The 25,375-nt window shown below is 37.9% G+C and overlaps 1 protein-coding gene across 1 annotated transcript in view; it reads left to right on the forward strand.

Annotated features, from left to right (window-relative positions):
- HUNK (hormonally up-regulated Neu-associated kinase) overlaps positions 1–25,375 on the forward strand; it is a 146,683-nt gene that overhangs the window by 66,256 nt on the left and 55,052 nt on the right. Inside the window, exons 3-4 of the mRNA XM_036747362.1 lie at positions 8,909–8,964; positions 24,534–24,669. Coding sequence (XP_036603257.1) covers positions 8,909–8,964; positions 24,534–24,669 — 192 coding nt within the window. The remainder of the gene's footprint in view (positions 1–8,908; positions 8,965–24,533; positions 24,670–25,375) is intronic.

Here is a 25,375-nt window from a genome sequence, read left to right on the forward strand (position 1 = left end):
AAGCATTTTGTAAATCGTAAAATACTTACACAAATGTGAACTTTTATTATTATAGGACTTATTATTACTATTTTATCACTAAATATTGAACTTACCCAAGGTTATCCTAACATTTAGTTTTTCATTATGTCTGAGTGTTAATCCCTAAACTATTTAAATATTATATAAACTTTGATAGTTATTATATACACATTAAAAATCTTATTTATACCATTTTTAATGTAGCTACATTTGTATAGTGCTTTCAAGTTTGTAAAGCACTTTACAAATGTTATCTCATTTGATTCTCACAACTGCCCTGGGTGTAGGTGGTATCATTATTCCCATTTAACAGTTCAGGAAATTGAGACATTGCAGAGGTTAAGTGACCTCCCCAGGGTCACATAGCTAGCAAGTATCTGAGGTTGGATTTGAACTCAACTCTACCTGACTCCAGTTCCAGGGCTCTATCCCTTGTGCCATCTTGTTGCTTCATATAGATGTAAATTAAGCTAACACAGTTCTTGATTTAATGGGATATTGCATTTAGACTTGAAGGAAAAAGGTTTTCATTTGAATTTCACTTTTGCAGCCTCCTAGCTATGTGATGATGTGTGACCTCTTTCAGCTTCTGGCGTCTCATTTTTAAAAGGAGTATATATAGCTATTGCTTGTATTGCATACCTTACAGGGTTACTGTAAGGAAAGTGTTTTGTAAACTGGAAAGCACTACATAAGTGGGGATAATAATTAATATATAAATGTGAGCTATTATTATTATATCCATCACATTTTGTTACCATAGAGCTGAAACTGCTCTGTATATCTTTGATATATGGCACTTAGGTGTTGTTTGTTCTCACCATTTCATTACTGGATTTAACACAGACTAAGACGTATAGCTTGTTTAAATGTAGCATCTTTTCCCCCAAGCATAACTTATGTGGCAGGATGCCAGAGTCTGGTCTTTTCCCTCACTGAATCAGAGCTTCTGCCCTTAACATGCATTAAAAAAAACACTAATTCTGCAGAGAGGATAATTTGAGATTCATTTGTTCACTTAAAAATAACCAAATAGACTCAATCGGTATGGAACAAAGATAGCACAGCAGCTTCTGTGTAAGAAGAAACTAGTCCTACAGCCGTGGGATGGAGGAAAGACAGGAGGAAGATGATCCAAGGGAGCCAAACCTTAGGCTTCAATGTGAATCAACACCACCACACCCAGGGCAGTAACTCTGTTCTAATATTTTGAAAGGGCTCTCCTTGCTTAAGAACAAATGTAAAAGCAAATAAAGAGGATTGACCTCCTGAAGTTATACAGTTATAGAGTGTTAGGCTTAGCATAAATTGGTGGATTGTTTAGAAGATTTTTTTGGTTAGGAGGAGAATAGGTGCCTTTTCAGAAGACAGTAAGATATGCCCTGTGTTCACATTCAGGTGCTAATTAGAAATGTGTGACCTCTCATGAGAAGAAATATGTACACAGGGGGTAATGATTTAACTATCAAATAATATTAATAATATATTCTGTTTTGGGCACAAGCCTACCAGAAACAATTTTTATTGATTTGTCATTATTCTGAATTCAAGCATTGTCTACTTGAGAGAGAAATGTCCAAATTGGCAGTATGCCCTCATGCCACCTTAAGCGTGTTTCTAACAAGACATTTGGAAATAATATTTATGAGAATTTTGAACCAGGACCCAAAAAATGGTCTAGAAAGGACTTTAGCCTGGAGAAATATTTATTTCTTAATATTTTTATTTGAACTAAGAATTAGATTTTGATACGCTTCCATAATAGTGAATATTTTCTGTGGGTCTGTTTTTTTATCTAAAATGTTAGAAAAGGTAAAACTTGGGGGATTTTTTTTCAATGACAGTGACTGACTGAATTTGTAGAGGTTCGTCATTTTCAACATCAATTTGATTTTGAAAACAACTCAGTAAGGCAAATTGTTTTTATTGTGACCCTTGTTAGTTTTTACCATAAACACAGATCCCCAAAATAAAGATTAAAATCATTTGTATTTTTTGGTATAATAGATTTGACATGTAGACATCTTTAAAAAGAAGCTAGTGATTTTAAACTTTTTCTCCCTTTGTTTTTCCCATTCAAGTACCATTAATAAAATTCATCTTTTCTCTGTTGCCCCAGGAAATTTTTTCTAGTTTCCTAATTAAGCATTATAGCAAAATCTATTGCACCTGAGATCTTTTTTTTTCTAGTTTATTTAAAATGCTGTGTCTCCAAACACTGGTTGTTGTTTTTTTTTTTAACCACTCATCAAATCATTTTTTTTTTATGATTTTCTACCACTCCTTTACTGGTCTTATATTCTTTAACTCTTCAGTTTGACTTTTGACCCCCTTAGTAGGTTTCTTTGAAATTCCTAAAGTGTTACTTTATCTCTTTACTCTGTGCAATAGCTTTCTGTCTTCCTCTTCTCATCCTTTTTCCCACTGTTATCTTCTCTATTATTTCATATTACTTAAATAATAGCCTTTGCTTGCTATGCTAATTAGTGTCCTTTTGCGTTTTTTCTCTCAACACTGACTTCCTCCATTAGGTATCGTGAGTTTAATGATTAGATAAGTAGATATTGCCACAGATTGGGAAAAGAAAACAAGAAAAAAATCTTAAAGCTAACAAAAGTTATTGATGCACTGTATTTCCTTCTTCTCTCTATCCATAGTCTTTCAGGGTGTAGGAATGAAAGAAGATAAAACCCTCCCTCAAACATCTTTCCTTCTCCCTCCCCATCCCCATCATTCTCATATCCCTGTTCTGTGAGTCAATCACCTAGGCTTAAAATGAAACAAGATTTGTCATTGTCACCTTCCCATGCTTTATAATGTCTGAGGAGAGGCTTTCCAGAAGAGTAAAGTTCCCCATTAAGAAAAAAAAATTGTTTATTTTGGAGGACTATGGAGGGGAGAGAAAAAAAATAAAGAAAATCCAGGTGCAGAGTTAACAGAAGCTGTGAGAAGCAGAAGAGACCTTCAAGATTTCTGGTTCATCCTTTCTTCTTTTATAGATGAGGAAATCCTGAGAGGTGATGTTTGGGCTGAGTTTAGTCTTGAACCCAGGTCTTCAGACTCCCAGTCCAGTGCTGTCGATAGTACATAGAACGCTTGTTATCTCTGCTTGTCCCTCCTAATCCTCATTATTGAGCTCCAAGGAAGATTATTTGGACCCTGACTAAGGCCATAGAACAGCTGCCGGACCCATCTACACTCCTTTTACCACATAAACCCCTCTGGCACTTGAGCGCGGGTATGGGTGAAGTGAAGGAGTAGGATTAACTGTATCCAGTCTCCCCCTGGTAGTATGTCACCAGGGATGAGGGATAGAAAGAGCAGAAACAAGTAAGTTTGAAGGCCCTTGGGTGAAGCTTTTGTTCGTAATTGCTGACCTGATTAAGCATTATTACAAACTCTATTGCACCTGAGATCTTTTTTTTCTAGTTTATTTAAAATGCTGTGTCTCCAAACACTGGTTGTTTTTTTTGAAATATTTGTCCCAAATGCATCTTCTTTCCCATAAATTCACTTTAATTCAGTTCAACAAATTTGAATAATAGCTAATATTTATAAAGCACCTCAAAGCTTTGAAAAGTACTTTATAAATATCTCACTTTATCCGCACAAAATCATGGAAAGGTGAGTGCTATTACCCATTTTACAGATGAGGGAACTGAAGCAAACAGTGGTTAATTGACTTGCCCAGCATCACTCGTCTACTAAGTCTGAAGATGGATTTGAACTCTTGGTCTTACTGATTCCAGGTCTAGAACACTACCCACTGCACTGCTTAGCTGCCTAGAACACTTAAGCTAGGTGCTTGGAATATGAAGATAAAAAAATGACAAAGTTCCCGCCCTTAAAGAAAGCTTACATTCTACTGGGGACATTGCTACATGTGGATGATACGTGTAGAACAAAGTCCGGTGTGACTGAGGCAAAGGAAAGAACCAGATAGTGTGGTCCGAGAAATTGGAGTAAGAAGGCACTGTTTTTAGCTGGGGTGATGAGAGACATCTTCATGAGGCAGTGGCCTCTGAGTCGACCCTTGAAGACAGAGAAAGATTCTGAAAAGTAGAGATTAGGTGGGAGTGCATTCCAGGAATGGGGGACAGTCTTTCTGCATTCACCAGGGTAAGAGACATCATGTTGAATTAGGGGGAAAGTCCAGATAGGCTGTAACATAGAGTGCTTGAAGTAATGTGAAATGATCCTGGAAAGGTAGAGTGAATCTCGATTGTGTAGGACTTCTTAGAGTTTGTATTTCGTCATATAAGCAAGAGAGAGCTAGCTAAAGGGCAGCTAGGTGGCACAGCGGATAGTGCACGGAGCTTGGAATCAGGAAGACTCATCTTAACCCTGTTTGCGTCAGTTTCCTCATCTGTAAAATGAGCTAGAGAAGGAAATGGCAAACCACTTCAGTATATTTTCCAAGAAAACCTCAAATGGGGTCACAAAGAGTCAGACACAACTGAAACAACTCAGCAACAAATAAATTATAAAACAATGCAATAATAAAATAAATAATAATAAAGCAACACAATAAGAAAACAAACAATAAAATAGAAAAAGATTTTGCAACCAGAAAATGACACGGTCAGACTTGTGGACTAGGAAGTGGCTATTATGGTAGCTGTATAAAAGTCAGGTTGGAGATGGGAAAAGTTTGGAGGCAGAAAGTTCAGGTAGGAGATCGTCACTATAGTCTAGGCAAGTTGTTATAAGAAGGCCTGGAGGCCAAATATCTAGAAAAGGGGGCAGTTGTGAACAGTGTTGTAGAGGTAGAATTGATAGGACCTGACAATTGATTGGATATGAGTGGTGAAAGAAAAGAAAGAAGCTAATGACTCCCCAACTGATAACTGGTCAAAGGTCATGAACAGATAGTTTTTAGAGGAAGCAATATAAGCTATTGTTAACCATATGAAAAATGCTCTAAATCACTAATAATAATTAGATAAATGCAAATTAAAGCAACTCTTTGGTACTACCTCACACCCATCAGGCTACCAAAGTGCACATAAAAGGAAACCAACAAATGCAGGAGGAGTTTTGGGGGTGGGGGTGGGGAAGGTACATTAATGCACTGTTGCTAGAACTGTAAATTACCCCCCAAATTACTAAATTGCACATTTTTTGACTCAGTGATAACACTATTAGGACTTGTACCTGAAAGAGATCAAAACAAGAGAAAAGGACCTATTTCTGCAAAAATATTTATAGCATCTTTTTTGTGTGGTGACAAAGAATTAGAAACCAAGGGGGTACCCATTTATTGAAGAATGGCTGAACAAGTCATGGTATATGTTTGTGATGAAATACCATTGTGCTGTTGGAAATGATGAAGGGAATAGTTTCAGAGAAACCTGGGAAGACTTGTATGACCTGAAGCAAAGTGAAGTGAGGAGAACCAGAATAATAACTTATGCAATGAGAGCAATATTATAAAGACAAACTACTTTTAAAAACTTAGAAACTCTGTTCAACACAATGATCAACCACAGTTCCCAACTACTCAGGGTGAAACTACCCATCTCTTGATGAAGAGGCAATGAATTCAGAGTACAGATTCAGATGTTCCCCTCCTCCCTCACTTTGGATATGGCCAATGTGAGAATTTGTTTTGCTTGACTGCACATGTTTGTAATGGTTTTTGTTTTTCTCACTTTCTCAAAGTGGTACTGGGGGAGGTAAAAGAGAAAGAATGCAGATCTGAAAATAAAATAGAATTTAATTTTTAAAAAAGAGTCTAATTATTCTGAGGTTTCAAGCCTGGGTGGCCTAGAGGTTAGTGTCACCTACAAGAAAAATAGGGAAGTTTTAGAGGAGGTACAGGTTTAGAGTGAAAGATAAACCATAAAAAAATGATCCTTAAAATAGAAACAAAACTTTTGCCCAGTAACATGCTGATATGGTAAACTATCAGGTATAAGTATCAGAGAAACACAAGGTATTTTGATCAGTCAGTCAAGAAACATTTTAAGCTCCTACTATGCGTCAAGCAAGTCAACACTTTAGTTAATTGTCATTTTTAGTAATTAGAAAACAATACAATGCACAACACAATTTAATCTTTCTCTTATTTTCCAGAAAGTATTTTAAGACCTCAGGATCATAATTCTGAACCTCAGCGATCATTGTATCACAGATGGGTAGGAGGGTCAATTTGTCTGCTGAACTAAATTTGCATTTGGTTGGACTCTGGGTAGAGTCCAAAAAGATTCATTGGAATTAAACATTTGGCTATAATGAAGCATTCATCTTCAAGGAGAGGAAAAAATAATCTTAAAATCAACTTTTAAAACCTATTCATCAAGAAGTCTGGTTTGGGGGAAGTAGTAATCAATCACAATAGTTTATAGGATTGACCGTACATTTGTAGGTAACCCTTCAACCTGCTGGTTGATTCTTTCTCATATTTAATCTTCTTATCATGAGCTTTAGATTAATCCAGAGACATTCTTGGGTATTTTCTTTCTAATAAAATACAACTTTTCTCATTAAATAATTAGCATAGATCCCCACCCTGAACAAATTAAATATTACTTAGTAAACTAAAGAGAAACATCCTTTCCCAATAATACTCACCTTTTTGTATTTTAAATCCTTTACTCTCCTATGATTAAAAAAAAGTAAAAAACTGAATACATTTAGATCAATACCTTATGAAATGAAGTAAATAACAAAGACAGATAATTATTTACAATATTTTGGCTACAAGAAAGATTATAACAACTATCGTCTCAAGTCTTCACTACAATGACAAATAACCTCTTCACTTACACACAGTTCCATATCATTTAGTTTCTCTCAAATACCAAGTTAAGTCTCTTCTTTAAAATCTTCTTTGTTAAGATAAATTGAAAACAGTTTCATCCAAAAAGCTCCCCACTTTTTTTCTGTCTTCTCTAGTTTCTCTCCAGCCATGACAAGAAAACAGTCTCTTTATAACAGACTTCGTTCTCACAGAATTATCTTTTTAAAGTCTCTTCGGAATGTAACAGTTGACAATTTTAGCAAGAACTTTCTTCTCACCTTTCTTCTCTCTCTCCTCATACTTCATCTCATAGATCCTCATAGATAAAGATAAACATATACACTGTTTGATTCCATAGGGAAAAGACCTCATTCAGTGACAGCTAGAACTGTGATTCCAAACAGATAGCATAAATTGCTTTAAAAATATTTGTTGAACTGAACTGAATCTGGCAAAGCTTTTGGCTTTAACCTACAACATGTACTGCATTCCATTTGGCTTTTAAAGATACTGTGGTCTCTGTGGGAGAGCCTTTTGAAACAGGTGGTACGTAGGGAAATTAGAAAAAGTAAAATTGAAGGGAAATAGAGAAAGCCAAAAGCTATCACATTTTACTTTCATGAGACCAGTACATTGACCTGGCTGATTGGGATCAAGTTAACATAGCTTTGAGTCAGCAAATCACTAGCACTAGCACACTAGGACAGTTTAAGATTGGTTATTTCTTGAGTCTTTGAAGAACATTAATGCGTGGGTACCAAATTGCTAAATGACCTATATTAACCAGGTCTGTTTGTGCTGTCCATAAAGGCATCTATGACATTATTTTCAGTGGGCTTATTTTTACATTTATATTTAATTCTGATAATGTGATTCCATTGGTCTTTGACATTTTTTCTTTCTTTTAAAAAATGTTACACTTTTTAAAAAATATTTTTCTTCTTTTAGTCTAGCAGGTATAGAAGACTTAAGATGATAAATCTTTTGTCCATCCCATCATTTTGTCTTGATGCTTCTATTTGATCCTTTCTGTAGGCCTGCTGTCACCAAATTTCCTCTTTATTGAATTTAATAATCTTGTTCTCTTTTATCGTATTCCACTTACCATCTCTCTCCTCTCGCATGTATTAAATATTTCCTTAAGTTTTTCAACATTGCAGTCATTCTTCTCAAAGCTTTCAGCCTGAATACATTTGGAGAAGGCAACTCATACAAAGTATGTTTCCTTCCTTTGCATCATATAGCACTCCTACTTTATAACTGGTTTTCATAGAATTCTGTTTTTACTAGTGTTTAACTTATTTTTTTAACTTAAATTTTTTGGTTTTGGAGGGGAAATTAAAATTGCCCTTTAAAAGGGAAGGCACATAATTCTCCTTCCTCCCCCATAAAGAAATATGTACATAGAGTGGGTAGGGGTGCAGTGATTCTTTCCTATTCACTAGATGCAGATGTAAGCACAGATGTCTCTACCCATCCAAGTGGCCAATTAGCATATTTGTTCTATGCTGAAAGGAATTTGTTAATCACCCATGGGATTCTAAATTTGAATGTATAATTCTAGGAGGACCACATGAAAGCAGGGCCACCTGCCATTTGGTGGACCACCTTTGGCCTCTGCACAAATAACATTGGGAGGATGATTGGATTAAGTGATGTATTTCTAACTTTCTTAACCCTTTGTTCTCATTCTTACCCTTCAGGCAGATCTCCCACAAACATAAAGTTCTCATCTCTACTTCTTTGCTTTTGTTCAGTTTCCCTTTCCTAGAATGCCCATTTCTTCCTCTTTTGCTTATTCAAATCCAGCTATCCTTCAGGGCCCCCCTAAGTTCTACCTCTTCCAGAAAGCCCTTTCCTTCTTTCTTGGTCCTCTTGTTTCATAGAACTCCTAGACAGCATATGTATAATTTAGCATAGAATATGCTAATATGCATAATATTGTGTATAATATGTGTAATATAGTATGTATAATTTAGCATAGAATTTTATACTACTTTATGTGTTTGGTGATTGAGTAAACTTCAGAAGAAAAATCTAGCAATAACTAAAGATATTACTGAAGCAGCTTATTTGTTTTGGGACAATGATAATATGTGACTAGATATACTTATCCAAAATACTCTTCCATTTTGTTTATTTCAGAGACTTGAAGATAGAAAATTTACTGCTGGATGAAGACAACAATATCAAGTTGATTGGTATGAATTTTTTAAAACATTTTCATTTATTTCATTAATTACTTCCCAATTACATGTTAAAAGAATCTTAACATTTATTTTTAAAAATTTGGAGTTCCAGATTCTTTCTCCTGACTCTCCCCCATCCTGTGAAAAGGCAAGCAATGTATCAATTACACATGTAAAATCATGCAAAACGTATTTTTTACTTTCTTTATTTTTCTTGCGTGTGTTATCTTTTGCAAATGGCTGAGATGGAAATATATTTTGTGTGAAATTTTAAAGCAATACTGTAGTAACAGTATTGTAAATCAGCTGTCAATTATTTGTGCATGGATGATGGGATAATTTGTGAATTACCCATTGCATATTGTTAATTTCCAGCCAGTTATCTCTCATTACTAAGACACACTCCAGGGCCACTTTTCATTGCCTAAATAATAAGGCCTAAGGGAATTTAAGGCAATTTTAATATTGGTTGTTCTTCCTGCATATTAGACAGAAGCAGAGTGATTTGTTATAACTATAATATCAAATCGTAACTAAAAAAAATACTATAAAACATTCATATCAAGTACTCTGTATTTTTTTCTTCTGCATTATTGGATTATCAACGCCATATCTCTCTTTCAGAAATATAGATACTTGAGAGTAGAAATTTATAGGGACTATTTTTAAGCTGTATATAGCACAGCCTAAAAACCATAGAAAATTAATTGGGCCAGAGAGTCTATAAACTTAATCACTTCATTTCCCTCTACTCAGTGGTGATAATAGAGGAGAGATGAAGGAGAATACATGGCACTATCTATTTTTAATAGAATCTTATTTCTAGATAATGTGGTTATAGTTTCGAAAGGTAAGGAAATGTGTAAAAATCTAGAACAATAGGTTAATTATTGAATAAGACAATTGTTATAAAGTTCTCTACCAGAAAAAAATTTTTCCCTTTTACTCAGATTTGGTAAAAAAAAAAAATTTTTTTTGTAGCTTAATCTTTTATAAGAAGCCAGCATGAGATTCAGTTTTGTACCTGTACTTAGAATTACTCACAATATAATTTCTGGGGAGTACTTTCTGACTCCATAGTTATCTAATTCCTTTCTTTAAAAAAAGTTACATTCCTTCCCCCATTTCCAACACAATATAAAGACTTTATATTTGGGGACACCTCAGAGGCGAATCAGTAGGCTTTTGTAAACCAACTTTTTTATATCTGGGTAAAAAATATTGGATTAAAAAATTCCTATAGGAATATAATGGAGGTATTTGCCCTTTTTGGGGGCGGTGTGTGCAGAATTCCTTGGCCAGATTGACCCTTAGGTTTTCTTTGTGTCCATGAAAAAATGATAGCGATTAGCCAGTCTTAATAGTGGTGTAGATGGTTGCTAGCAAAGAATGGACAGGTAAATGACAATGTATAAATATGTAGGCTGAGGTGGTTAATTCAAAAAAAGTCTCTTACCTGTGTGGAACTAAATTGCAGAAAAGGCAATTCACTGATGACTAGTTTTAAAACCCTAAAATCAATATTTGTCTATATTAATTTGTTATTTAGCTTCCATCTTTCTTCTCTACTCTCTAGCTCTTCTTTGTAGTCTCCCATTTGTTTTTAATAGGTTTTATTGGCATATTTTGCTTTTATATAACTTTCATTTCCTCCTGTGTCTTTCTCTTCTTCTCTCCCAGAAAGTTATCTGTTAGAATGATTTTTTTTTAAATTGGAATAAGAGAAAAATTTTCAGTAATTTTCAAAAATTTTCAGTAAAACCAATCAACACATCCACATCCTACATCCGTAGACCACCCCCCGCCCCCACTTCTGCAAAGAAGCAGGGGAAAGTGTCTTCTTAGATTTCTTCCCTAGAGCCAAACTGAGTCTTTATAATTTTGCAGCATTTGTTTTGTGGTTGCTGTTTTTCGAAGCCATGGGCATGTATGGTTTTTCTGGCTTTTGTAAATGTGCCATAACATATGAGGGACTGGGAAGTATTATTTTGTGCTACTTCTTGCTTTAGTATTGTTCAGAATGTACATAATGGAAACATTGGCCTCCTTAATAGGGTTGCTTTTACTTAAAAGTAATTTGTTAATTGCTGGAACCTCTTGCAAATAAAAGCAAAGACATTTTATGTAGCTGGTACTTGGACATTTGGCCTTTTTCCCTCTTTCTCATTTTGGATCTTAAAAGCTTCAATGGATAAGTGATACCATTAATACGGGAACAGAATGCAACTGATCCACACTTTCTCTGCCACTCTTGTATGTGTTCTCCCATAAATCCTCTACATTATTCTAGAAGCTTTCTTCTAGATTTATTGGCATTGTGAGGACATACCAGGAGAGTATGGAGGCTGTCCATTCCTCACTCTCCTTGAATGAGTGGCAGCTAGGAACCTGAGTTCAAATCCCTTTCTAGTTGTGTGACGATGGCAAGGTCATTTTACTTCTTTGAACCCCAATTTCTTCATCTGTAAAACTGGGATTAATAATTGTACCCGTCTCACAGTGTTGTTGTAAAGATCAAATGAGATGACAATGTAAAGTGGTTGCCTATCCTTAAAGTATATCAATGCTAGCTATCATCATCATCATCATCTTTGTTCCCAGGCATACACATATTTGTTGATATCCTTTATGCTGCTTCAACTCTGAAATAATATTCAGATGTGTGCTGGAGCCAAGTCCAGTTGTTAAATTTTTTAAATTTTATATTTAAATGTAAAATTTTAAATTAAAATGTTAAATTATTAAATTTTCATTGTGAGCTTTTATACCTCAGAAATCTTGTTCATACAGCCAGTAGGGAGGTGTTTGAGGTCAAATTTGAATTCAGGTCTTCCTGAGTCCAGGCCTAGTGCCCTATCCACTGCGCCACCTAGCCGTCGCCTCAGAAATCAGCAATCAGTAAAAATCAGGGCTTGATTTATTTTTTTGGTGATTGTCTAGAATTAGGAAAGTGATAATAATGTCAATTAGATATTAGAATGTGTGCATACATCTCCTTCCCCGCCCAACCAAGAGCCTGGTTGTTAAATGTTTACTAGCTCACCCTTGGAAATATTCCACATGTCCACCACATGCTTTTCCATTGCCGTTTTAGTGACCTGTACCTTTAATTCTTTGGATAGTGTGGTATCTTTTGGGGACTCTTAGATATATAGCATTCCTGGAAGAATATCAATGTCAAAAAGAGAAGGAAGGAAAAAATAATTTATTAAGAGGTTACTGTGCATCAGGTGCCGTGACAGGCTGAACTCATTAAATGCCCTGAACAATTTTCCACATGGAATTGATCCCATTATCCTCCTCCTATTCAATTTTTGCTCACAGTTACTGTTCCAGATATATGTAATCCTGAACCAAAACTGTGGGTCGTCCATACGAAATCAGAGTCTGGACCAAAGACAGTCTCCATCTACTCGGTCTTCCCTGTGTGGATAGTTAGGCCAAACTCTTTTGAGAGAATTATCTGAAAGGTGTTTGAAAGATCCTACTGTGCTTCTATTTTCTGATCATCAAAAGTATTCAGTTCTTAGTGAGCTAAGATTCTGCCTTAAAGTTTCTCCTCCAAGGTGTCTCCTATGCAAATGTTAAAATCACCTCTCCCAGAAGGATGTAAAGTTTGTTCCCATTTGAGTAAGTAGGGAAAATAAAGTGTCTTCCTCAAGGGATATGCAAAGTGATGGATTGGCCTTATCTAAGCAGGGAAGAAGGACCATTGGAGACTGAGTGCTATCAATTAAAAGACTAGAGGAAGATAGAGGTGTGGCATTTTTTCTTTTCACTCCTTCTATAACAGGCATATGACATTAACAGATTCCAGAACTCAAAAAATAGCTGCTAACGTTGACTTTGAGCTACACAGCCCTGAAGAAGGGCAGGAAGTTCAGGCCTAGGGAGTAGCCAGAGGGCTATGGGCCAAGACCGTAACCGCAACTGGCGGAAAGAGCTCACTCAAATAATCAGGAAATGCATCTTTGTTACTCATGGTGATTCATTCCAAGGTTTGTCTTTAGTCTTCCTCATTTTAATAAACTTTCCCTCTCTATTATTAATTAATAATTGTGATTAGTTAATAATTTTACATGGTGAATGCCGTGCTGATAAGAGGGGCATCAGTTTCAGTGTACTGGACTGTTGTTTGTGTTTGCATGTGTTTCCCTAGGTTTTTTTGAGCTGGGGCTGTAAACCAAGAGAGTAGTAAAAAAGATATTTGGTAGGGGAAGAGCACTGTATTTGGAGTCAGAGTACTTGGGCTCACTCCCCAGGACTTAATAATACTTGTGTGCCATCAGACAGATCACTTCACCTCTTGAGGGCCTCAGTTTCCTCATCGGTAAAAGGAAGGTGTTAGATTATCTCTATGATCCCTTCTAACTGTAAGTGGATAGACTGCTGGGCCTGGAGTCAGGAAGACTCATTTTCCTAAATTCAAATCTGGCCTCAGACACTTACTATCTGTGTGACCTTGGGCAAGTCACTTAACCCTGCTTGCCTCATTTTCTGCATCTGTAGTATGAGCTGGAGAAGGAAATGGCAAATCACTCTGATATCTGCCAAGAGCACGACCTGGTCCTAAATGTCCCCAAAGAATCTCTGACTCCAAGGTTGCTCTTTTTGGGTGGGGGGAGAAATGAGGGTTCTCACTCAAGCATGTAACATCTGTAATAGTTGATCCTTAATAGAACTATGTAGTGGTATTAGCTGGTCCCTTAGTAGTTTAATCCCAATATTGGAACAAAAGGAGATGGATCCTTGGAGGTAGTTCAACATTTAACAAAAGGAGTTAATTTAGCCATAGCATAAAAAGGAGAAGAAAGGAAGGGAGGGAAAAAAGAGGGAGGAAGAGAAAAGAAATATTTACTGAACACCTGCAGCATACTAGGCACTTTACAAATATTAGCTCATTTGATCCTCACAACAACCCTGGAGGTAGGTGCTGTTTTTATTTTCATTTTATGGTTGTGGAAATGGAGGTCAGATGACTTTTCCAGGGTCCCATAGCTAGCCAATGTCTGAGGCTGAATTAGAACTCAGATCTTTCTAACTCCAGGCCCAATGCTATCTACTGTACCACCTACGCAATAATACCACACTGAGCTTTGCTAAATGTGGCCTTTGTCATTTCCATATAGAAATGTATCTGATCATCAGGGCAGGGTGTGGTGACTTACGAGGTTTTGTGACACTCACCATGTCCCATGAGCCCCGACTCTCCATGGTGGGGGTGGGAGGGAGACTTTTGTATGATCTTAAGAAGAGACTCGTGAACAGCTTGTTGGCTTGAGACTAAGCCCTCAGGTGAATCAGGTCTTGGCAACAGATTCCTCAGCTTTTAGGAGAACTAGCTTAACCTACGTTGAGAGAATGGTGTTAAACCTTGGCCTTTCACAGAAGGTGAACTATGGAACAGGATTGGAGCACAGAATACCAAGTAACCACAAAAAGGGTGCCCTTGAAAGGGTCCTAGAGATTGTTTCGGAATCTCCACAAAAGTGTTTAGATTATTGGGTAAATTGTTCTTGGAGAAAAATAAGGCACTTACTGCCCTGTGTGGGTCCTCTGAATCAGTAACCCCTTCTGAATTTCCTAGAGAGAAACATGGAGAGGAAGTTGCACAGACAGTCATCAGAACATGTATCAGCTTAGTGATGAAGGCAGTGAAGTAGAAAGAGCACTGGATTTGGATCGGAGGACCTGATTTCACATCCCAAAACTGTCACTTACACTTGGTGTTACAAATGACTTGGAGAAGTCATTTCATCACTATCTAATGGAAGTTTCTTTTTCTGTAAAACAAAGGACTTTGACTAGACAACTATTAAGACTCCATTCAGCTCTAAATCTATGATGCTGTAACCTTATCCTTGAAGGGTCTGTTTTACTTCTTGGGAAAGGATGAAAAAACTGTGTAAGATATGGCAAAACTATTGGAGTGGTAAAAGTTTCCCACTAACCCTCAACATGGTGATATCACCAAAAGTGGACAGAGGTTTTTGGCCAGTCACTAAAACAGATATTCCTACACTCAGAATCTCTAATAAAAAGTTGCATTATTCTCAGGAGACATTGTTTCTCTGTGGACAGTGAGTTAGAATACTAGGTATACACAGTGAGGTGGATAGAGTTAAAATTTGGCCTCAGATACTTACTAGCTATGTCACCCTGGGCAAGTCGCTCAACCCTGTTTGCCTCAGTTTCTTCATCTGTAAAATGAGCTGGAGAAGGAAATGGCGAACCACTGCAGCGTTTTTGCCAAGAAAACCCCAATTGGGATCAATGAAGAGTCAGACGTGATTGAAAAACTGACCAACAAGTGTTTCCCTAGGAGAAGAAAAATTTGATATTGACTGGCCTGTGCTATTGGCACGCTGTAAAGAGAGGCAGATGTCAAATACAGCATGACATTTACTACTGCTAGAGAGCCCCAGAGGGCCTGGGCGTGATATGTTGTACATGGGGAAAATGGAAAATACTGCTTATTGTGGTGTTTGAATGCTTGAGATCATGAGAGGATCTCTTTGACTAGAGAGCTTGCCTTCCTGTTTAGTTTCTAACTACAGCCCAAAAAGAGGGGGGAATTCCTCCTGTTAATGTATAGAGGTTAGGAAACGTACTGCACAAAGTAGTGACTAAAATACAGTAATTGTATTAGACTTGTTCAAGAGCCTTAGTTGATGAATAATTATTATCATAACTATGGTTATCCGAAAAGCTGGAATAATAGACCAGTTCCTCGTAGTGTATAAAGGTGATGAGAAAAGAAAGAAAGACATGTTAGTAAAGGGAGTTACTGGAAGAAATTTATTAGCCAAATAAGTCCCTGTGTTACCATCTCATATATTGACCATTACCATGAGAGGGCAACTTCTGGGCAGCAGAAACTCCTCTCCGCTGCATTCCACCCCTTTCCCAAGATGCTGTTTGAGCTCAAGGGTCATGAATCTAAGCCACTGGAATTGTATAGTAGCCAGGAAACCCATTGTGTGAAGGAGTCTACTAGTTTTATGTTCAACGTAAGTGAATCAGACAGCCACATACTAATAGAAGCCAAGAAAAACCACAGAATTTCAGAATTGGAGGGCACCATGTCAACTATCATCAACTATCTCTGCTCCCCCAAAGAATCCTTTCTGTCATGTATCTGACAAATGGTTATCCAGCCATTTTTTGATGACTCTGATGAAGGGAAATTGAGGCAGCTCATTCCACTTCTGGATAGTTCTAATGTTGGGAAGTTTTTCCTTAAATCAAGTCTAAAATTACTTCTTTGCAGCTACTGTCTATTCCATGTATTCCACCTGCTCTGTTTTCTGCCTTTTCAGGCCAAATAGATCAAGTCTAATCTCTCTTTTAGATGTCAGCCTTTCAAGTATTTGAAGATAGTGTCACAGCCCCTGGAATTTTCTCTAGGCTGAACACCCCCAATTCCTTCATTATAGGGCATTGACAAACCTCACAGTTTGAATTCAGCCAAAGGGGCACACTTGAGGACCTAGAGAACTGCAGGTTCTCCACCCCTGGACTAGAGACTCCGTCATTCTGGTCACCTTCCTTTAAACATTTTCCTGCTTATCAATAGTTGTTTAATACTCTTAATTTTTTTTTATAATGTGATCTTTTAAATCTAGGTCATGTATCTATTTGGAGTTTATTGTGTTTTATGGAATGAGATGTTGGCCTAAACCTAATATCCATCAAATTGCTTTCCAATTTCCTAAGCAGTTTTTGTTGAATAATGAGCCCTTCCCCTAGTAGTTGATTCATGATTAATTTTTGAGTTTATCAAACTCTTTATTACTATATTACTTTACTTCTCTATGTTTTTATTTTTATTTTGTTTGGATTTACAAACTAAAAACATTTTTACATGCATTTATTGTACCTCTCCTGTGCTTCACAACTGAACAACTTTAAAATAAAAAGAACACCCTCATAACAAATGTGCATAGTTGAGCAAAACCCATTCCTACATTGACCATGTCCAAAAATACCTGTTTCATTCTGCATTTTAAGTCCTCTCATCTCAAAGTCTGACAATCACAGCTGCCAAAATGGTTTTTCCTAAATCTCAGATCTTACTATGTCACTCCTCTACTCCATAAACTCTAATGCTCCCTATCACCTCCAGAAACAAATATAGACTTTCTGGCATTTTAAGGTCTTTGAGGCCTGACCCCTTCCTATCTTTCCAGTTTTCTTACACATTTCTCCCCTTTCTGCAGTCTGGCCTACTTGGCTTTTCTTCACACTCAACATATCATCTTCATGTGTTTGTACTGGCTTTTCCCTGTGCCTGGAATATTTTGAAGTCACTCCCCAGCTATCTTAGCAAACATCATGCTTCCCACAGAAACCAGGCCCTGGAGGACTTAACTTTTTTAATTCCTGGAACTCTAGTCCTGGGATGCGATTGCTGATTGGTAGCTGCTTCAGTTTCCCATTGCATCTAGGATTGACTCTGATCATGCTTGACTTTATTCCCCAGCCACCATACCCCTGAACCACCCTCTTTCGCTCGTTTCTATTTCTGAAATAATAGTCAAATCAGCTCTTTTCTTGCTGCTCACCTCTGGCTCTAATAACCTTGCTCCAACCAATTCCAAAACAAAATATCTCACTCTGGCCACCATTCTTTTTTTTTTTTTCATTTTTTAATTTAATTTATTTAATATATTTAGTTTTCAGAATTGATTTTCACAAGAGTTTGAATTATGAATTTTCTCCCCATTTCTACCCTCCCGCCCACTCCAAGATGGCATATATTCTGGTTGCCCCGTTCCCTAGTCAGCCTGACGTTCTGTGACCCCACTCCCCTCCCATCCCCTTTTCCTTTCCTTTCTTCTAGGGCAAGATAAATTTCTATGCCCCATTTGACTGTCTATCTTATTTCCTAGTCACATGCAAAAACTTTTTTTTTTTGTTTTGAACATCTGTTTTTAAAACTTTGAGTTCCAGATTCTCTCCCCTCTTCCCTTCCCACCCACCCTCCCTAAGAAGGCAAGCAATTCAACATAGGCCACATGCATATCGTTATGTAAAACCCTTCCACAATACTCATGTTGTGAAAGACTCACTATATTTTGCTCCTTCCTATCCTATTCCCCTTTATCCAGTTTTCTCCCTTGACCCTGTCCCTTTTTGAAAGTGTTTGCTTTTGATTACCTCCTCCCCCTATCTGCCCTCCCTTCTATCATCCCCCCGTTTTAATCTCCTTCCTCCTTCTTTCCTGTGGGGTAAGATACCCAATGGAGTATGTATGGTATTCCCTCCTCAGGTCAAATCTGATGAGAACAAAATTCAGTCATTCCCCCTCACCTGCCTTCTCTTCTCCTCCTACAGAACTGCTTTTTCTTGCCACTTTTATGTGAGATAATTTACCCCATTCTATCTCTCCCTTTCTCCCTCTCTCAATATATTCCTCTCTCATCCCTTAATTTGATTTTACATTTTTAGATATCATCCCTTCATATTCAACTCACCCTGTGCCCTCTGTGTGTATGTATATATATATATATATATATATATATATATATATATATATACATACATACATACATACATACACACACACAAACACCCACACATATATATATATATGTATACATATAAGTCCTTTCTGATTTCTTTTTCTTGTTTACCTTTTCATGCTTCTCTTGATTCTTGTGTTTGAAAGTCAAATTTTCTATTCAGCTCTGGTCTTTTCACTGAGAAAGCTTGAAAGTCCTCTATTTTATTGAAAATCCATATTTTGCCTTGGAGTGTGATATTCAGTTTTGCTGGGTAGGTGATTCTTGGTTTTAATCCTAGCTCCATTGACCTCCGGAATATCATATTCCAAGCCCTTTGATCCCTTAATGTAGAAGCTGCTAGATCTTGTGTTGTCCTGATTGTGTTTCCACAATACTCAAATTGTTTCTTTCTGGCTGCTTGCGGTATTTTCTCCTTGACCTGGGAGCTCTGGAATTTGGCAACAATATTCCTAGGACTTTTCTTTTTGGGATCTTTTTCAGGAGGCAATCTGTGGATTCTTTCAATTTCTATTTTACCTTCTGGCTCTAGAATATCAGGACAGTTCTCCTTGATAATTTCTTGAAAGATGATATCTAGGCTCTTTTTTTGATCATGGCTTTCAGGTAGTCCAATAATTTTTAAATTCTCTCTCCTGGATCTATTTTCCAGGTCAGTGATTTTTCCAATGAGATATTTCACATTGTCTTCCACTTTTTCATTCCTTTGGTTCTGTTTTATAATATCTTGATTTCTCATAAGTTCACTAGCTTCCATTTGCTCCAATGTAATTTTTAAGGTGGTATTTTCTTCAGTGGTCTTTTGGACCTCCTTTTCCATTTGGCTAATTCTGCCTTTCAAGGCATTCTTCTCCTCATTGGCTTTTTGGAGCTCTTTTGACATTTGAGTTAAGTCTATTTTTTAAGGTTTTGTTTTCTTCAGTATTTTTTTCTGTATTTTTTGGGGTCTCCTTTAGCATGTCATTGACTTGTTTTTCATGGTTTTCTTGCATCATTCTCCTTTTTCTTCCCAATTTTTCCTCTACTTCTCTAACTTGCTTTTCCAAATCGTTTTTGAGCTCTTCCATGGCCTGAGACCAGTTCATGTTTTTCTTGGAGGCTTTTGATGTAGGCTCTTTGACTTTGTTGATTTCCTCTGGCTGTATGTTTTAGTCTTTTTTGTCACCAAAGAAAGATTCCAAAGTCTGAGACTGAATCTGAGTGCATTTTCACTGCCTGGCTATGTTCCCAGCCAACTTACTTGATCCTTGAGTTTTTCAGCGGGGTATGACTGCTTGTAGAGTATAGAGTACTTTGTTCCAAGCTTGAGGGGTTGTGCTGTTGTTTTCAGAGCTATTTCTTTGCAGCCAGCTCTGCCGCACCAGCATTCCTCCTTCCCCAAGAACCGCCAACCCAGACCTGACTCAGATCGTAAGCAGGCTCTGCACTCCTGCTCTGATCTGCCTCTTAATTCCTCCCACCAGGTGGGCCTGGGGCCGGAAGCAACTGCAGCTGTAGCTCTGTAGCTGCCCCACCTCTGCTGCCCCCGGGGTGGTGGCTGAACTGCGAACTCCTTTCACTCCCCGCAGCTTTTCCCACTAACCTTCTCCGTTGTCTTTGGCGTTTGTGGGTTGAGAAGTCTGGTAACTACCACAGCTCACTGACTGAGGGCACTAGGGCCTGTTCCACCCAGCTCCCAGTCTGGTCGGTCCTGCTGCCTCCCACACTGGGCTCTGCTCTGCTCCGCTCCCAGCTCCGTGCGCGATAGACCTCACCCAGCAACCATCCAGGCTGTCCTGGGCTGGAGCCCTGCTTCCCTCTGCTGTTTTGTGGGTTCTGAAGTTTTAGAATTTGTTCAGAGCCATTTTTTATAGGTTTTTGGAGGGACTTGGCAGGGAGCTCACACAAGTCCCTGCTTTCCAGCCACCATCTTGGCTCTGCCCCGCTCTGGCCACCATTCTTAAGGCGCACTGTTTTTCCCTATTAGATTGTAAGCTCTTTAGGGCAAGTAGGTGGGTCCTGAAGTCAGAAAGATCTGAGTTCAAATCCATCCTCAGACATATAATTATCTATGTGACCTTGGGCAAGTCACTTAACCCTCAGTCTGCCTCAGTTTCTTCAACTATAAAATGTGGAAAATGATAGCACCTACTTCCCAGGGTTGTGGTAAGGATCAAATGAGATAACATTCATAAAGTGCTTAGCCCAGTGCCTGGTACATAGTAGGTGTTTAATAAGTGCTTATTTCCTTCCCTTCTCTCTTTGAAGGTGAGCGTTGTTTTTGCTTTTGTATTTGTATCCTCACTATTAGCATACAGTAAACAATTATTAAATGTTTTTTGTTCATTCATTTACCTCTGTCTCTTAGAATCCCTGAAATCCTTCAAGACTCAATTCAAATGCCATCTTCTATAGGAAGCTTTTCCTTATCTCCCAGCCTCTCATGCCTTCTCCTCTAAAATTACGTAGTTTCTACATACATAATACACGCATACTACATACCTACACATGGATATATATTGTTTCTCCATTAGAATGTAAATTCCTCTGAGATGGGGATTTTTTTTTTGTATCCTCAGTTAGCAGAATGCCTAGCCCAGATTCATCAATACTCATTGATTGGCTGATATAACCTATAATTTGTATATACTTTTAAAACTTTTAAAAATTAATCTTTTAGATTTTTGAAAAAAAATACCCTTTATTTCCCAGTGTATCCCCCTCCTCACTCAGAGAAACAAAGAATAAAGGAAAGTAAAAACAGGTCAGGAAAGCTCAGCAACACATCAGTCAAATGTGAGAGAGTGTACTCCACCTGCACAGTCTCCCAAGTGAATTCTCATGTCTCTCTTTGGGTGCCAAGCTTGGTCATTATGATAATATAACATTTGCTTTTTGTGGGTGTTTGCTCTTTTCAGTTGCATTGTTGTAATCATTCAACTAATCAGCAAAACATTCATTGAGCACTTACTGTGTGCTACACCCTGGGGCTACAAAGAGAAAAACCAAAGAGTTTACATTCCATCGAGGTAGACAACATGCACCTAAAATAAGCGTATACAAAATATGAAATATATATATGTATATATATATTATAGGATCAAGGCATTCATAGTTGATAGGCGCATGGAGAATCCTGGAATTGGGTAAGGTTCACAAGTCTGATTTTGAAATAACTGAGGGATTCTTTTAGAAAGAAACAAATAATTCCTTTTTATTACTGTATCTAGTACTCTGGGCTTAGTCTCCCAGAGCCCGGCCAGTTAGTCACATATCCTCCTTAAGGTTCTAGGGGTCCCCCTGAGGATTTGGGATGTCTTTTCTAACGCCATTTGCTAAAAGCCCCCATTCCTCTCCAAATGTTTAGCTACAAGTGATTATCACCCCAGTTTCATTTAGCCAATTAATATTAATAACTTTTAAAAGGGTTATTAACTTTGAAAATGCAGCAAGGATAGGAATACAAATATTTCCTCCCTCACTACCCCTATACTGCCTTGGTCTTTTGGAAGAGTGGGCTCACACTTACATAGCATTAGTCCAGACAAGTTCATGTCCAAAAGTAGGACTGATCCTTGTCTAAGCTACTGCTGGGCTGGGTCACTCCTTGGGGCCTCAAAGCTGTACTGACTGGTTGCAAACCCCAGCATAGCATACACTCATGGATCTATTGATAGCTTGTTCTCCTGAGCTTTTGAAGCTCTACAGTTTATAACATTCAACTTAAATGAAAGAATGTTGTTTGTCCTTCATTTTCAAAGAGGACTGATGACATCATGGGTGATGTCTTGACTTGCATGTGAATTGGATTGAAGTGAGCCAGAGTTACACAAGTCATCAGCCTCACTTTTTCTTCCTGAGTCAGCAAAGTCCAGTGGTAAGACAAAAGTCAAGATGACTGGCAATGGCCAGGGATGCAGTGGATGACCTTGGTGTCTTCCATGTCTGACCAAGTTTTAAGCACTCCACAGTGCCTGCTTCAGGCACTTCCATGGGCACTGGAACAAATTGTGCTCATCCACCCATTCCATCAGGGAACATCTTTAGATGCTTGGGGTAGACATTCACCTAACTCATCAACAAGTTTGAGGCCTGTCAGTTACGCTCACACTGGTTTAGCCCATCTACCGTAATGGTTTTATTGGGATGTGGCCTCTGCATATGCAACAGCTTCTTAGAGCCACAGGTGAGAGAATGAGGTAAGGGACTTACCAAGGTAAGGAACCTAGGTACATAGTCAGCATCACAGTATTGTTTCTCTTCTTTCGTTGGAAGACCAACAGAGAGGAAGAAGTCAGCTGGTGGCTAACGAGGTAGTGTCTTTTGAATGCATCTTCAGATCTGGCTCTGCAGCCAGTGAAGGAGGCTGCTTCTTGTCATGGTTAGACCAAGACCAGTTAGAGAACATTTGCACATGTTCCATCACCACTGTCCTGATGGGAGGTGCCACCCCCAACATTTTCCACAGGGAGAATTGCATCAGCTAAGCATTCTGATACCTACTCGTAAGGGTTGGGCTGGTTGGCCAGTACTATGTTTCATTATTATAAACTTTACAAACACGATCATTTCCCCATAAAAAGACGGAGAGAAGAGTGAATTTTAAACTGTCATTCTCCTCTTATTTGTACATACAGCTAGGTAGAAGGATTCAATAAGCATTTATTAAGCACCTACTATGTGCCAGGCACTGTGTTGATACTCAACAACAAACCTGGGAAGAGGAGCTATTATAGTCCCCATTTTACAGTTGAGGAAACAGGCAGAGGTTAAATGACTTACCCAGGGTCCTATAGCCAGTAAGTGTGTGAGGAGGATTTGGTGGCAGAATGGATACAGTGTTGGACTTCGAGTCAAGAAGAACTGAGATGAAATCCTGCCTCAGACACTTACTAGCTAAGTCATTGCACCTTTCTGCCTCAGTTTACCTCATCTGTAAAGTGGTAAGAACGACAGTGCTTACTTCTCAGAGTTTGTTTTGAGGACTAATGAAATATTGTGAAGCGCTTCGCAAGCCTCAAAGTGCTGTGCAAATGGTAGTTATTATTGTAAAGCACATTTTGAATTTAATATGCTCGTTCCAACACCGTCTTGCTAATCCGTGTCCCCTTCTGAACTTCTTTCTGCTCAGTGTATATTTTTAAAATATGTAATTGATGTTCTTTTCTTCTCCTTTTTTTAAATATTCCCCTAGAGTGCAGGAAGGGGAGTAGTGTATAATAAGTTTGGAAAGATAGACTGGAGCCAGACTGGGAAGACCTTTGAAAGCCAAACAGAGGAACCGTTATATTTGATCCCAGGCCCAAAAGGGAGCCCTTGGAGTTTATTAAGTAGGGGATGGTGTGGTCAGACCAGCAGTTAAAGAAAATCTTGTTGGCATCTGGGAGTGAAACCAAGTAGGAGGTTATTGCTGTAGTCTAGGCCGGAGGTGATTAAGGGCTGAATTAGGGTGATTACATTTAGATTGTTTATACTTCTGGAGCTTATCGTAGTATATGGTGTAAGATGATAGTCTAAATCTATCTGTTAGGAACATATGTACACATGCATGTATACATACACACAAATACACATGTACACACATATATGTATAAACATAAATGTATGTTTTTGGCTGCTCTCTGGTCATCTTCATGCTGTGTCTCATCACTTCCAGCCCAGCTCTCCAGCTTCCACCCTGGGGTCTCGGCCCCTGATTAATGAGAGTTTGCCATAATCAGCCTAACATCGGGATTAAAACCTACCATGTTGCTGTCTCCTATGATCCTGGATGGCTCATTTAGAAATGAAAAAAGTATTTGATGAAAAAGTCTTTGGTTTACAACATATTTTTAGCTTTCAGTGGATTTTATAATGAGGTCTGATTTTTTAAAAAGTTATACAATTTTGAAAGAAAATTATAAATTCTGGCAATCTTATGTCACCAGTAGTTGGTTATTGTTCACACGTACAGTTTAGGGTTGCTTAAAATTGAATGTTACTGATGGAGAATAAGTCTGATTTTATTGTTGATTTCGGCATATTTTTCACATTCTCTAATGTTGTATCTCTTCTCCCCTCCCCCTCCCATTTTTACAGACTTTGGCTTGAGCAACTATGCAGGCATCTTGGGTTACTCAGATCCTTTCAGTACCCAGTGTGGCAGCCCAGCTTATGCAGCTCCAGAACTTCTTGCCAGGAAAAAATATGGTTCCAAAATAGATGTCTGGTCCATGTGAGTTATTCAACTTACAAAAATGATTTTTTCCCACTTCCCCCCTTCCCCCTACTTGTTTAATATAAGCATAAGGTTAGCATGTTAAATGAAGAGATATCATGTTCTTGAAGGGTATAATATGGTACAATTATATATATATATATGTATAATAAATGCAGGGTATAATAAGTGATTTTCTACTGTTTAGGGTCCAGAGAGAAATATGCCACCATCAGAATCTTTCACCTTAACTCAGAGATGAGACCTTATGCCAAAACCATTTAGTCAGTAAATCTGATTTCCCAAGTGTTTGTGTTGATATTATTATCATTATTATGTGTATATGATAGATACATAAATGTACCTTGCTTATAGTTGCCCCTTCTTTACCACATCTACCCCGGCAAAGCACTCAGCCATTCAGCCTATAACTCTCTCCTATATTGCCTCTGGATCCTTATCGCTTTCTTTTGTGCTGCTGCTGCAGCCTCAGAATCTCATTTGTATTTGCTATACCCCATTCAATATTTGGAATTTGTGAGAGCTGGGAGATTGGGCAGGGGGATACCTTCATGTTTTGCATTTTTTTTTTTTTTTTGCATTTCGTTGAGAGGCTCCATGCTCCAGTGATGTGAATGGAAATTCAGAATATGTTTTCCCATACAAACAACTGTGGTTAAGTTCTATGGTACTATAGTACTACTGGCCCTCTATATTATGACTG

Source organism: Trichosurus vulpecula, chromosome 2 (assembly GCF_011100635.1).
Source record: "Trichosurus vulpecula isolate mTriVul1 chromosome 2, mTriVul1.pri, whole genome shotgun sequence".
Taxonomy (NCBI): domain Eukaryota; kingdom Metazoa; phylum Chordata; class Mammalia; order Diprotodontia; family Phalangeridae; genus Trichosurus; species Trichosurus vulpecula.